Source organism: Sinocyclocheilus anshuiensis, unplaced genomic scaffold, assembly GCF_001515605.1.
Source record: "Sinocyclocheilus anshuiensis isolate Anshui unplaced genomic scaffold, SAMN03320099.WGS_v1.1 scaffold1280, whole genome shotgun sequence".
Lineage (NCBI taxonomy): Eukaryota > Metazoa > Chordata > Actinopteri > Cypriniformes > Cyprinidae > Sinocyclocheilus > Sinocyclocheilus anshuiensis.
This window is the reverse complement of record NW_015546075.1, coordinates 340,095-355,703: the sequence shown is the minus strand read 5'-3', so window position 1 is coordinate 355,703 and position 15,609 is coordinate 340,095. Positions and strand designations below refer to the sequence as shown.

The window sequence follows — 15,609 nt, the reverse complement described above, 5'->3', positions numbered from 1 at the left end:
ATTACTTCACTGGCCATCGGAGCGAACCAACCCCGTGACGTCACACGCGGTGGTACTGCAAGATGGCGGCATCCTTGCTCTAAAAGCTATAACAAAACAACCTTTTTTCTTTAAAATGGTTACATTAATCATGTTTGTTATATATTTTTTAATCAAAGTGGAAATCACTTTACTAAATAATGTAAACTTGACTGACTGCTTCATTTCCACTTTAAATGCTTTTTCCTTCTGTAACACACTGTCAACGGGCTTCGGTTCAAGCACTTGACATTTATCGACATTTCAAGAGTTTAGGTCAGGTCAGAATGGTGTCAACCTTAGTTTCAGCTATGCAGAGATAATTCAGAAGAGCAAATGTGAGTAAAAGGCATTTCCTCTTTTGCTGGGATGCTGGTCTCTATTTTCCTTGTAAACAGCTAGGCTACTCTGCCCAGAGGGATTTACTGAGGCCACGCTGAGAAACATCTGCCTGCAGAAGGTGTTCTGTTGTTTCCTGTCCTTGGTGCTCCGGCAGCAGTGGTAAAACTGTCACTGCCGTGAAAGACTCATACAAGAGGCCTTGATTGTACTGTTCATGACAAGGAGAGTCAGTTCTTTGCTTTCAATATAACATAATCACACTATTACATGTCATATTTTGCTATGCTCCAAAACCTAGCGGGCTGCCTACAGTACGGCGGTAGCATTTTAAGGCATCATATAGTTGTGCTCCCAACAGGATCCAATATGGCGAACAAAGCAAATAAAATGTTGATTTAAAAATACTCTTATTTTTCAGTAAATACTGTAAAGTATGCGCGTACACACCTCACGCACCGGATGCCTGCGCGCGCTCAAAGACAGTTGGACATAGTGGTGTATTAGAGGTAAAAAATGATATAAATACTGTTCGGTTTCTGGCACAAACCGATCGTTTCATGTCTTAGGACATCAATGTGTCGTCACGAGCCGCAGGGTTTAATTTGGATTTGTCTGTGCATGTTTTTTTTACTCTCATAGATTTTGTTACCATTGCCATGCATTATACGACTGATAGACTGCAACGGTTAAAGTTAAAAATCATCATATGTGTTCTACTGAAGAAACAAAGTCACCTACATCTTGGATGCCCTGGGGGTAAGCAGATAAACATAAAATTTTCATTTTTGGGTAAACTATCCCTTTAAGCTTTGGCACTTCAACAAACTGAAGAGACACCATTTCTGAAGAGTTCCTCCCAATATTTTAAAATCAAACGTTCCCTAGATAAATTCTATATAAAACATCTTTCAGTTGCTAAGTGCTTATTTGGTCCCCACTGCGTAAAATTAAAGATGTTTCCTGAATTCTTTCATGTCTGGCTTCAGATTTATTGCAGAGACAATTAGAGTAATTATACCGCTGCAGTTTGGTCTGGCTGTTGGTGGCAACAGCATTGGCAAGGCCTGACTTGTGCCCGACATGTTTTCTTATTTTCTCATACTTAATTGCAAAAACAGCATCCCTTTGTTGTATATGTTCAATTAATTTACTGTAAACCAGGGGTCTTCAACCTTCTGAGATCCACATCCCCTTTGGTGGATAGCTAGAGACCCCCCGTTACATAATGTATAAACTTGAGTGTCACATTTTAAACCTGGCCTATAATAAAATGCATAAACTACCATATTAATGCATTTTAATTTGTTATGATAGTCACATTGCAAAGTAGTTTAAATATTCATATTTAAAGAGTCATATTTTTGCACATTTTAAATTTAATTTCTAAACTACAGTTTAATCAGTGAAGGATGAACTTCATAATAGGCTGAATTAGAAAAAGTGGTTGAACGTGGAAAGTGGTTGTAATATTGTATTTAATTTAATACATATTTTTATTTTTTCCACAAAGATTAGATCAAACAGTAATTTGCAGACCTCCTGCAGACTACCTGATTGAGACTAATGCAAACCACTTCTCTATAAACACACATTAGTTTGAAAAGTGAACACATCGCAATTGCAGTTCTTTTATCCAGAGTAATATTTTAGTATTCCTTTCAGCCCCCATAACAAACATCATGCCCAGGTAAAATGCAGCCGTAAGCAATGAACAGGGATAAAAACTCCCTGAGTCTGTGGTAAGCATCCCACCATGAAATTAGGTAAATTCCTCTCCAGGAGTGTCAATGCTTTAAAAGGAATATTCCTGGTTCAATACAAGTTTTAAATACAAACATTCAACAGTATTTGTGGCTGTTGATTGAGCATTAGATAAAATTAGATTTTGAATTAGATTTTAGATTGTTGTAACACATTGAAACAGTGAGTATTCTAACGTTTGGCATTTTAAGTGCCTAGTTGTAACCAAGATTTTTTGCTTTGTTTTAAAGAAAAGGAGGGCAAGGAGGGACATTTTTTTGTGGTAATCAACATTATGCCACAAATGCAAATGACTGAACTTAACTTGTATTGAACGTGAAAAATTCCAGGTTTATTTGATTCTTTTATAGTTGTGAAGAAAGACAGACAACTGTAATTAAATCAGAACAGACTAAAAGAGACAAAGGCTTCTGTACTCACACAATGAAATATAGCTTTGGTCAAAGGGTCAAAATATATCGGCCACACTGTGGAAAGCAGTGCCAGAATTGAAATTGTTAAACATTTATAGGAACAGTCTGAGATGTTTTATAGAGGGGGGGAAAAAACCAGTTTGTGAGAGAAAGCTTGGATTGACTACACTTTTAATGCTGGCTTGGTTTGAATAGTTCATATTTTCCAGTTATGTAGAAGTTCCCTTCATAATTCCCTGAGCATAGACACAAAAGACAGGGGAAAGAAAGAAAAAAACACACACACACACACACACACACACACACACACACAAAAACACAGTTGCTAGGCTGCAAGCTCTGAAAACCTCAGCGGTCCCACTGGTAGAGTGCAGTACGTGGCATACTGCCGTTCTGAAGAGCGAGTAGATTACAGGCTATATAGATTATAGTGGAAGGGTAGACAATAGAGCAATATCCTGCATATTCCTCTCTCTATATATGTGCATACATACAGAAAAGTGTTTTTTTGAGATATAAGCTTGCAGTGCGAGTTTTCATTGACTTTCTGCCCCAACAAATAACTTCATACATCTTACTCCTGGAATGATTCATTAGGCGTATATCACATACATATATAGTGTGTGTTGGTTAGGCTGCTTTTTAGAAGGGATTGTGCTTGTGGAGACAGGGATTATGGAGAACTTTGAGACTGTTTCAATGAGAGCTTTTTGGGCGTTGACCATTGATTGTGAAGGTGTGTCTAAACGTGAATACTCGATGGAACTCTAACAAAGCCATTTCCTTTGAATCCTCGAACTGAGCAACAGCATTATTCTAGTTTTGCATGGTTTGAGTTTAGACACAAAACCATGTGCATCAACCAAAAATTAGATTCCAAAGCTCATATTTGCATATGCTGTACCACAAATGGGGTCACATGTTTTCTCAGGTCTATTGCCAATTTCTGCAATCCTGAGTAAACAGATCAATGGGCTCCTGCAAGTTGTTTTGCTCTAGTGCTGTTCAGTCATTAGCCTACATCTCCCAGTCTAACAGCCCATTAGAAAAATTATGCCTTGGGTTAAAACACAGACAATTGTCACTCCTTCAGTTTTAACAGATGTTAATCCATTGTTGGGTCATTTCTGTTATGCAGTACCGTTTGAACTCTTTGACTTCTAAATTTTAATATATTTGAGTTGTAATTTAAGGAAGTATTTCTATAAAAGGGTATAGCAGACTTTCAAAAAAATATGCTCTGGTAAAGCTCAGCCACTTACACTTTATTAATTTTGACCTGGCAATAAAATTAACAGGATGGAAATAAAGAGCTAAAGTCAGCCGTTGCTCAGTGAGAGATTGGGACTTAGCTTGCATGACAGTGTCAAGTTCATTTTGGCATATTTTAACTTTTTTTTTTTTTTTTTAAATACTGATATTATCATAAATTGATATTATGTGTGATTTAATCAAACAAGACTGAATGAGAAACCAACAGAACATTACCATTTTTAAAATCCATAGCTAATACGGATGTTTGTGCTGTTGTTTTATCCACTGGAAATGATGTCACTTCATGGCATATTTGTTATTTTAAGGGTTATTACAAAAGATGAGGGGGAAAATATAGACACTACAGTTCAAAGTTTTTTTATTAATACTTTTATAGCAAGGACACATCAAATTGATAAAAAAATCACAGTTAAAACTTTCACATTGTTACAAAAACATTCTATTTCAAATAAATGCTGATCTTTTAAACTTTCTATTCATCAAAAATCTTGAAAAAAAGTATCATGGTTGCCACAAAAATATTAAGCAGCACAGTTGTTCAATTCTACACTGTTTTCACATTGATAATAATAGGAAAATGTTTCTTGAGCACCACATCAGCATATTAGAATAATTCCTGAAGGATCACGTGACACTAAAGACTGAAATAATGGCTGCTGAAAATTCAGCTTTGCCATCACAGGAATAAATTACATTTGTAAAAATACGTTAAAAAGAAAACAGTTATAGTAATAGTATTTTATAATATTACTATTTTCACTGCATTTCTGATTAAACAAATAAGCCTTAGTGAACATTAGAGACTTCTTTCATTAAAAAATTTAAAACATAAAAAAATCTTATCTTGATATTCTATAAAGAAAATTTCTTATCCTAGAATATATATTCTAGATAGAATATTTCTTATTCTAGAAGCGGAATCAACATTTCTTAATAAACTGTACATTTTTCATGTCAGAAGTGACCTGGGGACATGTGGCATCCGCTCAAAGCAAAGTGGTGAAATTAATAAAAAATTCAGCCCATGTTCACTTATGAATATGAATTCAGTCCTTAAAAATTGTGAGCTCCAATATATTAAGATATATGATGCACAGTACACTCTCAGAACAAAAGGTACAAAAGCTGTCACTGGGGTGGTACTGGTACCTTTTCAAAAGGTGCACTTTTGTACCTTTTAGGTGCTAATATGTACACTTTAGGTACTAATATATACTTTTAAGGCGCCAATATGAACTCTTTAGGTACAAAGGTGTGCCTTTTGAAAGGGGTACCGCCCCAGTGACAGTTTTTGTACCTTTTTTTCTGAGAGTGTAGGAATGACCTATTCTCTTTGCACTTGATCTTTCACTATGAAACTCTATGGACAGGAGCAGAGAGCTCCCAATGCAGAGGCTTAAGAGGTACAATGCACTGTGCTTTTCCTGGATATAGTGAAGCACTTGTCACAACACAAACAAGTATCTGCGGTAATCCTGAAAGAGGCAAAAGGAGAAATATAAAGAATGTGAGAGAATAAGTGAGAGACAGGGTAAGAGGGAGGGAGTCCGCCTGCTAACACAGATTAGTTGTGGGCATTTGAATCCAAGGCCAGTTATCTATTTTGTCTACCCAGCCTCACTGTTACTCCAACACAAGTGAGAAGAAAGTAAAGAGGAAAGTCAAGGCCATTCAGCCGAGTGGTCCACATCCTCCACAGATCAGCTCTATCTGAAAGCTATCCCAGAGTTGCAAAGAGAAAACGGACTCGCGCAAAATCATTCAAAGCTAAGCTGTAGAACAGATGTCTTCAAAGCTTCGGTTGAGTTCATAAGCTGCAGCACACTGCAGTGAACTACACAGCTTTGCAGAGTTAGCATTGTGTACTCGGTTGTCCCCCAATTATCTCTTAAATTCAACGTTATGTTTCAGATACTGAGACATTCAGGGCCAATTAGAGAGTTTTTCCTACTGAGAAGAGATAAAATCATGCATGTAACGCCTGTGTTGTTATAATTAAGAGTGACAATCAAGAATTTTAACAACTGTGAACACAGTATTTTACCTTGTGCCTCATTATCAGCTAATTATTCCCCAAGGTGCTCGACTGACAGTAACTACAGGTTATAAAATAGACCCGTTTGTGCTGTTGTGCACTCTGTTGCTGCTCATATGCCCCTCTGCTTTTAAAACTACACCAACAGACAGACACTAAATAACAGAGATTTACTGATATAAAAAAGAAAGAAAAAACAGCCAACTGAAAAAATAAATGGTTAATTATAATAATACATTTCAAAATCCTTGGACCAAAACTAAATAAATAACATGCATTACAAATAGTATTTTTATGATTATTATTATTATTATTTAAAAATGTACACTTAGCCATTAGACATAACTCAAAACAAGTAAAAAAAAAAACACACACACACACTTAGACTGCAAAATTACACCTATTTATGCCATTATATTTATTTTAATCTTTGTTTTGGGCTATGCCTCAATGCTAAGTTTAAAATGTTACATGTTTCTTACTTGATAATTAATGGCTGTAAAAAATGGTTAAGTTACTTCACGTGTGAAGACATCTTTTTGAACACACATGGGCATTGTTTTGTGCAAATCTTTGGAGATTCACTAAATTATTTTTTAAAAGATTTTTTTATTTATCAGTGGTCTCAATACTGAAGAATCAATTATCAATTCAGTAGAAAAAATTATCCTAAAATGTCAATATTGGTCAAATCGATTACCTCTCTCTAGTAAATTAACACTGTAAACACAACTAAAAACTAAGAAAATAAATGCTTTAAAGCTACATGCAGTTTTAGAATTTCATGGTGCATTAAGCTGATGTGAATCCCTTTTTACAAGTCTTGCCAAAGGCCTTGATAAAGACAAGGCAAGAACTAAGCAGAAGCATTATAAATAAGAGTGAGCTCTGGTCTGACTCTGTACTATGGAAGATTTTGTCACGAGAGTCATATCTTCGATAGGAAAAGATCTGTGGAAACTATACTGTCAGGGTAGATATCATTAACCTTGTGGATACTCAAAACCTCAGAGCATTCAGAGAGTAATGCATTATGACAGACACCCCTGAAGCACACGCTTCTGTGACTGAAAATCTAGCATTAGTATAAACCACATGAATAACTAAGATGCTTTTAGCAAGATCCTGTGGCTACTAAACGGCATAAACAAAACGCATAAAGACATGTTAATGCCACTGGGTATTTTTCAGATGGACAGGTCGAGTGACTTTGTCCAGTCAGCTACTGGTCAACCAAGCAGATAGTCCCACACAAACTCAATGATTAAGCCCATGTGGCTGTGTTTGGGATGCTCAGGACTGCAGTGTTAACATTTGTCAGATGTCAGCCTACAATTGACTTATTTATATAAATCTGGGATAGAAGAAAGTATTTGTTTCTGAACATAAAAAATGACACACTTCAGCTTTATATATTTTTTCATTTGTTGTGTAATTTAACTGTGCCACCTTTTCAATGTAAACATTTCACACACAGTACAAAATCAATATAAACTAGAAAGTACAGCAGACAGTAGTTTGTATTATATGCATAAGTGATACATTTAGTGGGGGATTATTTGCTTTGGGTTGTGATGGGCCAGAATTGGGCTTAGGCTATTTTCAGAGCCAGTCCAGCCCTAGTTAATGTTACAGCAAACACTTTCAAAAGTTTCCAAAGTTTGCACAGCATAAGGCTTCTCAGGTAGGTCGCTGGGAGCTTTTTTCCTACTTTTTGGCTTTATTTCAACAAGGCATTATGAAATAAAAGCTTTTATTTTGATATTTACTTCAGATACCCACTGGCCTATATTGTGAGATAAGATGCACACAAATAAACATTTCATATAGGCTAACTGTTTTACAATAGAAATGTTATAAGATAGACAAAATAATATCCAGTGATGTAAACAACGCAACTTTCTTCACTTTGAATTGAAAATAAAGAAACATTTGCAACATATGGAAATGGAAAATGGATTACTTTTAACAAATTTGTCTAGTTCTTTTACTGTTTTCTGTATTTTTTTCTTTATTTCCTTATATCCATTTAAATCCTTTAATTAAGTAAATTAAATAGTAGCAAACTCTTTCTAAAAAACTCTCAAAAATAATTATATTATATCATAATATAATATATTATATATATTACTAACTATAGTAAACATACATTTTTAGTATATTGTATTAAAACAACTTCTGCACACAGATGCTCTAGAATAAACAACTATCAAAAAGCTGGCTCTTGTAACATCTCTTGGACTTCTATTTAGCATTTGGATTCCCATTGAGAGGCCCATCTCTTTCTCCTTGTACCGTCTGTGGTGAAATTCATACCTCTAGTATAAATTTTACATTACCATCTCTCATCTGTCAAACAGCTAAGCGAGCAGCACCGGAATGACTCATCAGATTAGTTTAATCAATGACAGCATGTTTGTCCAAAAATCCCGTCTAGTGTGACCAGGGAGGAGCTAATTATGGATGAAGCATGTCAGTGCTTCTGAGGAAGCGGGGCTGCAGTCAGCTACATGGTGGATCAACACTAATGGAGGTTTCATGAGTGAGAGATAACAGGCAAACACTCATTCGTCTGATTCTTTTCATTCAATCTCTCTGAAACCCAAAGTCATGCAGCTGTGTGAGATGTTCTTCCAGTAGTTCTCAACTGGTGGATGTGGACAACAGGGAAAAAACTATATATAATAAAATGAACTTTAACTGTATATTTAACCATAGTTAGGCTAACAAAATAAATACACCAAATAGGCCCCAAAAGCCAAGAACAAAACTACAGCTAGTAAAAAAAATGTTCCTATGTTGAATAGTTTTCATTTGTGTCGACCATGAATTATTTTGTGTCGAAAATTGAAGACAATCAAAAATGATACCTATAAATTAGAATCTTTTTTTTAAATCATTTTGCATATTGTTGGACCTATGCAGCTCATAGTAATAATAACAAATTTTAATATTTGATTTTAAGGGTATTTCTGCTAATGTTTTTACAATAATCAATATTGGTACTGGACCAATCTGGGTCAAGCAAACCCATTTAAGAATCACTGCTCAAAGTCTGTGTTAGACATATACTTATCATGTGATATTTACAAGGAGATGTCAAACAACACAAGCAGATGAGAACAATTGTGTTGTTCTCCCTTTGCCTCTATGTCTCAGGACAGAGGAAGATCCATTTTGGAGCATTTCATGCCTCAGAGCGCAGCCTTTAAGACACGTCTGTTTGCTATTGAAATCTCCTTTATCTTTAAATAGTGCTTGAGCAATGATGCACTTAGAAGCGCTCGCCTCTCCTACACTGAGTTCTTGTATCTTTTCTTTATTAAACCTTGACTGTGGACTGTGGAAGTTCTTAAAAAACTATCAACCCCTCTGATCTGTCAACCCACTAATCCACTCACACGCATTTATCAATAGAGTTTCATTAATTCTGTTAAATAGCCTAAGTACTTCTGCGTAAGCAGATGCTTAAGCTGACAAGCCATATAAGAATTCCAGACAAAATTACCTGCTTTTGAGACCAATCAAAGTGCTTTTATTCTATCAAATGATCATAGTGAATTATCTAACAATCTAGCCAGTTTTCAGGAGCCCAAATTAAATCTGCCAAAAACACACGCTACAAATGAATAAGTGAAGGAAACATTTGATGTTGTTCTAAACCTGTATGGTTTTCTTTATTTTGGAGATCTTAAATAGAGATGTTAGGCATGGCTTTGTGACAGCTCTTTTCCATACAATGAAAGCGAATGGCAACTATGGACTGTAAAGCTTTAAAAATGATTTTTAAAAAGCACCATATGACCTTTAAATTGTTATTCACCTTCCCCCTTCACCATTTTATGGTGGTTTTCTCTTATTTCTGGAGTCCCTGGTCACAATGTGCTTTCACGGTGTTGAAAAGAGCAGCGTGAACATTCTTCTAAACATCCACTTTTGTGCTCCACGGTTAAAAGAAAATCACAGGCTTGGAATGACGGTAAGTGAATGATGATAGAATTGCATTTAATATGATTAAGAGAATTAAAGCTGATTAGGCAATTTCCTCAGGCTGTACAGTAAGAAAGGAAGATCTGAGTGTGTGGCACGCAGGCATGAATCAAATGAAAGAAACTTGTTCTGCTAAACCACACATGTTGCAAGAACACGTCCTTGCCTGACTCGTCAGGGAAGGTATGGAAAGCACGTAGACAAATCAGTTTGTGAAAAAATTATTTACAAAATGAAGGTCGAGTAAGTCCTGGGTTGCAAACTATCAGTGAAAAAGGAGAACACAAGAGAAAAGATGATCTCAAAAAGCAAGATGGGGGTGAAGTGTTTAGCTTGTGGCTAGAAGAAATTAGTGTGCCTTTGTTGGTCTGTGCTAATTATAGCAGGAACAGGCTGGGTTCAGATCTACTCTCTCTAATAACATTTATCAGCTTCTTGTCACCAAAGACCCATTGTTCCTATCTCTCCTTAAATACTCCCCAAGAACATCTCTGAACCTCTGGGACATATTTATGTGCCACATATATTGGCTTCCTTAATTCTGAAAACATTATTAGAATACAGAAAAACAGCATGGGCATTATACATTCATCTACATAAAATTCAAGAGTACTGATCAACTCACACACGGAAAAGCATCTCATAATAAAGTCTGTCAATGCTAAACCATGCATACAGGATGTCTGCAGTCTGAACACCAGCTTCATGGCCAATAAAGGCACTCAGCTGGCAGGACATACGGTCGACCGGCACATTAGTAATGATTCAGTCACCAAGGCCCACATCCTTTATACATTACTCTTTAACTGGTGCTATGAAAAACCATTGAGGAAACAGAGTGAATCTCAATGATAGCAATGAGACCACTAAGACATTAAATACTAATCTGCCACAGAAAGCATAAGCAGTGTCTGTGAAACCGATAATTAAGGCGCATGCAAATGGAGGGGCTGCTGCTCTGAATCTGACAATGACACCAAAGATTTACTTGCTGACATTTATAGATCCGGAAAAATTACAGGGAGGCAACTATTATTTGCCCTGAGGGGTTGTCAAAATCCATAAAAACAACCTCCCTCCCTTTGTAACCTACATTTCAAAAGGGATATGATCCATCCATTGTGGATCACTATGCCGACGACTATAAATCCTTTTTCAATAGCTCTGATCCAAGCATATTATCACCCAATTATAATAACAGACGTACCCAAATAGAATTGAGCAGCTGAGCTAAAAGCACCACACAATGGTGTCCGTCAGAAGATTTAATAACAGGGTACAGACAACTATATAGAAATGGAAAAATTCCCTTAAGACAATCAGACATATTCTAAACCTGGAACATAGAAGCAGTAACCAATAAAGATGTAAAAAAAAACACTGATGCCAAGATTATAGATGTTTACACAAACATAATAATTAACCATGGGGAAATTAACAACTGCATCATCATTTTCCTCGTACTGTATCACTTACTTCATGGGCTTGAAGAGCGCCTGGCCATAGTTCTGGAATGTCATGATGAGCTTCAGCTGCGTACCTCCAGATTTCATTGCTACAGAGAGAATAAGAGTGATGCTAAATTTTCATATCAAGCCTTTTTACAATGAACCATTTAAGATAAGACTCATTATGCAAGTAGCAATAACAATGTGAAAATCCAATTAAGAAAATTATTTTTCCTGTCATTGCAGATGGTTCTTGTCTTGTATTTGATTAAAAACGCTTGAAAAAACGAAGGCAACAAGTGTATTTTGGACATACACACAGTCCTTTTAGGGAAGCTGATAAGACGTTTTTTTTTTTTAAAGCGTGTTGTAATGAATATGCAGGCAATCACAAACAGATGAAGGAAAACACCGCCTTGGGTCACTTAAGAGGCTTGTTGTGCCATGCCAGTTTTTTAAAGATCACTATCACTGCAGATTAACATGCAACTTTCTTCTAGAGTTCTTAGAAACCCTAAACAGTATATTAATGAGGAATAAATGTACAGTCAACCAGTCAATATAAATCAAAATAAATCCAGACCCCGACATGAACCAGAGGGGCTTAGATCATGCTAAATGGGTTTATTTTGTGATAATGACTGGGTTACTGTACATCATCTCCCTTATTACATTGCTACTTAGTAAATAAGTAAATAAAAGGACATTAAATATTGATTTGAGGAATAATTTTATCATTTTAAGCAGAGAAGCTCGTGTTGATGTGAGAGTTATTGGTTGTTGGGACACTGGTCAAATATACAGTTTAGTGGTCATTATACAAAAATATTCTGACCACAGAATACAGCGATCGTCTAATCAGAATCAAGTATTCAGGAGAGCCGTGTAATAAGTTGAGATATTGACCTTGGGGCTTCACATAAATGCAACCCATCAAGTACAAGTCTACTTGACGATATGTATCTGGAGATACTTTTCCACAGCATGGCGTTTGATTAAGTCTAAATTGCACGCTCTTCTCGTTCATTTACTCTGTTGGAATCCACTACCAATGAATCTCAGTCCAATTTTATTGATGCATCTGCAGCCAGAGTGCAGGAAGAGTCTAACCATTATCTTGGAGAAACTTCATTCAACTAATCTATTTAAATCTGTTAGGAAGAGCAGCACTAAAAGATGATCTCAAAGCATGCATCATAACAGCACCAGTGCATGCAATCCTAAAATCACCTTCCCGTTTAAGATTTAACTCTAATCCTTCTATTGTGTAATTTCAAATATTGCCTTACCAACACTGGTAATTCTCTGTGACACCAGATCCTTCAGCATTGCATCAATGACCGGGTTGTGTCTGGAGTAAAGCTCATACCGGTTGATCCCAATGTGGAAGCGGAGCCAGTTTGGGTAGGAATCTGAGGACATCTCCCCCGTAGGAGCATAATTCCCATCTTTACCTTCCCCATTCCTACGGAAAGACAACATGTCCCAAATGCAATGAATGTTGTGCTATTTCAGAGATGACGCATATGTTGTTCTGAACTCCATGAGGTGTTTTAATTTACATTCTCAAGAACAAATGCATAATTATAATTTAAAAATATATAATATTTAATAATAATATAAAAAACTGTAACAATTTTTTTCACACTTTTATCTTACTTTTTCATTATTATTATCATCATCATCATTGGGAAATCAACATTATTTGGGGAAAACATGATTATTTGTAGGCACTTAGGAGTCTTGCGGGTGTTTTAATGTGTGAGAGAAAGAAAAAAAAACTGAGATTCTCAACCTACCACTCTGGGTTCTCTGCAGCTTTAGGGTCAAATCTTATATCAGTGTTGACATTGAACAAAGTGTCTTCGTCTGTTAAAGGAGGCAATGGCCTGGTGTATAAAGGATGCTCAAATAGCGCAGAGAGCCTCGAACCCTTGACAACTGCGTTCTTGAAGGTAGAGTCCCGTGTCGCGTGCCTCTTCTCGTCACCTGTCAACTGCTCAAATCTTTTCAGAGCCTCAGATTTCTCCCCAACGGTGATCTTTTCCAGCGAGTGAGAGGACAGGTTTGAGTTCGGCTCGTTGCTGAAGTCTTGAAGTATTCTGAGTGTGTGTTTATTAGGCCAGCCGGACTCTGATCCCGGCTTGGCTCGATGCTTAGCCCAGTTCTGCGGCTCTTCGCTGGGTGTTTGTGAGCACGAGCACGCGCTACTGCTCCGTCTCTCCAGCTTCGGTAACAAGTCTATCATAATGTGCATAGAGCAGGCTATAAGAAACACCATCAGAATCAAGACGCGGAATTTTCGAAAGAGGATCATCTTCAGGGACTCCTGTTCGAGAAAAGACTTGTTTGGAATGGCAGGGATAAAAGTGAGCAAGCGCACTACATCGCCAACAGTATATAAAACACGGGCTCCCGATTTTATGAGAAGAACACATGGAACGTTTTCGTTTTCATTTGCCAGTTTAAGGGCAGAAAGAAGGATTTATATAGCAAAGCGCTCATCCACATCCATGCGAAACAATAATCCCGTTATTTACGTGAGCTCGCGATTAAATTCCTCCCGTGCAGTCAGTTGATGAGACGTGAGAACAATCTCCGACACAGTGGCTCATAGTCTATTTTAACATTTAATAGCTGCAGATATTTGCGAAATAGCCTATAATTAAGTCAAGCCTCGTCAGAGAAATTATCCACAAAAGTGCGTGTTCGCGATGCCGCGGTCCTCAGTGTACGGAGAAAACATCTGTCGCTATTCACACAACGCGCGAGATCACTTTCACAGCTGCACAAGTTCATTCGCTCTTCTTATCCGGTACAAATCGAAGCTGTTCAGTCGTTGAAAGCGATGAGACGCATGGCAGTCCTGGCAGGTTTCGAGAAAGTGTGGCATCGCAGCTCCTTCCGTCGACAAATGTGATCTTTGGAGAAAGTTTCAGCGTTTCTTGCTGAACATCCAGCTCATATGAAGGTGATGCTCGCCCGTTGACAGGCGCTTGAGGAAATACCTCTGTCGTATGTTCAGGGTGGGTGTGTTAAATATCATGATGCTGAAGCCCCTCGCACATAGAGGATTGGCTGAGCTTGAAAACAGGACAGACAGCCCAGGCTCGCTTCTTTCTGCAGCGTCAAATTGTGCAAGAAGAGGGCGTCTGAACACACACTACTACCCATTATTGTCTGAAATGACTTTTTAAGATGTACTTAACACGCACGCCCTAACCACTCTCTACCACCTATTTCTGGACTGTTGCTCTAGTCTAGTTGACAAAGAGGCATAGGCCACTGCAAGAGGAAGTCATAGGCCTATACGACTAGGTAAAATTAGCCTATGCTTTAAAAGTGTCAACGGGTTCATGTTTGTGTACAGTATGTTGTACTAACATAGGTTAAGAAGTAAGGATCACTCACTGAAGGAATACTTCACCTAAAAAAAAAAATCATTGTTTTTTTCAACATCATTTAGCCAATCTGTCAATCCAAACCCGACTGCTGTGAAAAGTTAAGGATGACTAAATTATGAACAAATCATTCAGAGGGGTGCTTTGTGAACTAAATCACCTGATTCATGATTGACTCACAATCCTAACCCTAACAAATCAAACATCATTTGAGTAAGTTCAGAAGACTTTGAATATATTGCATAAGTCACGTGGACTATTTCTTTGGAGTTTTTGTGTCCTTTTTCCTTTATAGGGTGAGTAAATGATGACATTTTTGGGGTGGGTGCATAGGCGGAGCAAGGCTGGGTAATGTTCCCCTTCCCCTGGCCACGGGTTGGAAATTAACGGGGGCTTGGGGCAGATGCCACCAAACTGGACAAATGTGCTCCTGTGCAATTAAACTAAATCTATTACAAATGTCGCGATTAAAGTGAAGATGAAAATGAAATGAAAAGTGTGGATTACGGCATTAAATTTAGATCTGCTCATGTTGCATGATATTTCTTTTTACGCGTTTAACAGCGTTGCGCATTATAACCAACCACACACGATTCTGTTGAGCTTATGAATGCAACAATGGCCAATCAGAGATGTTCAGATGAGTCATCGCTGAAGCACCGGAGTTTTGTTCAGTGTGCGCCCTGGCTGACTGAATTCACTCATAAACATCGTGCAGAAGTATGCACGATGTTGTGTAAGTAAGGGATTCAATTCACAGTATAGACAGCTTCATTGATTATAATGGGAGTTTCTGAGAATGTTTACACTCATGCTAGACTGAAGGGATAATGTAAATAATGTTACATTAATGTTACATTAATGATAATGTTCTTTGCTCATTTTTTTTCATTTCTTTGCTGTTTGAATAACCGTGGAAATGAAGG

General features: G+C 37.2%; 1 protein-coding gene across 1 annotated transcript in view; it reads right to left on the bottom strand.

Annotated features, from left to right (window-relative positions):
• LOC107699871 (extracellular serine/threonine protein kinase FAM20C-like) overlaps positions 1-13,763 on the bottom strand; it is a 37,172-nt gene extending 23,409 nt beyond the window's left edge. The window contains exons 1-3 of the mRNA XM_016501283.1: positions 13,082-13,763; positions 12,572-12,747; positions 11,311-11,389 (exon numbers count right to left, since the gene is read on the bottom strand). Coding sequence (XP_016356769.1) covers positions 11,311-11,389; positions 12,572-12,747; positions 13,082-13,599 — 773 coding nt within the window. The 5' untranslated portion in view covers positions 13,600-13,763. The remainder of the gene's footprint in view (positions 1-11,310; positions 11,390-12,571; positions 12,748-13,081) is intronic.
• Between the last annotated feature and the right edge of the window lie 1,846 nt (positions 13,764-15,609).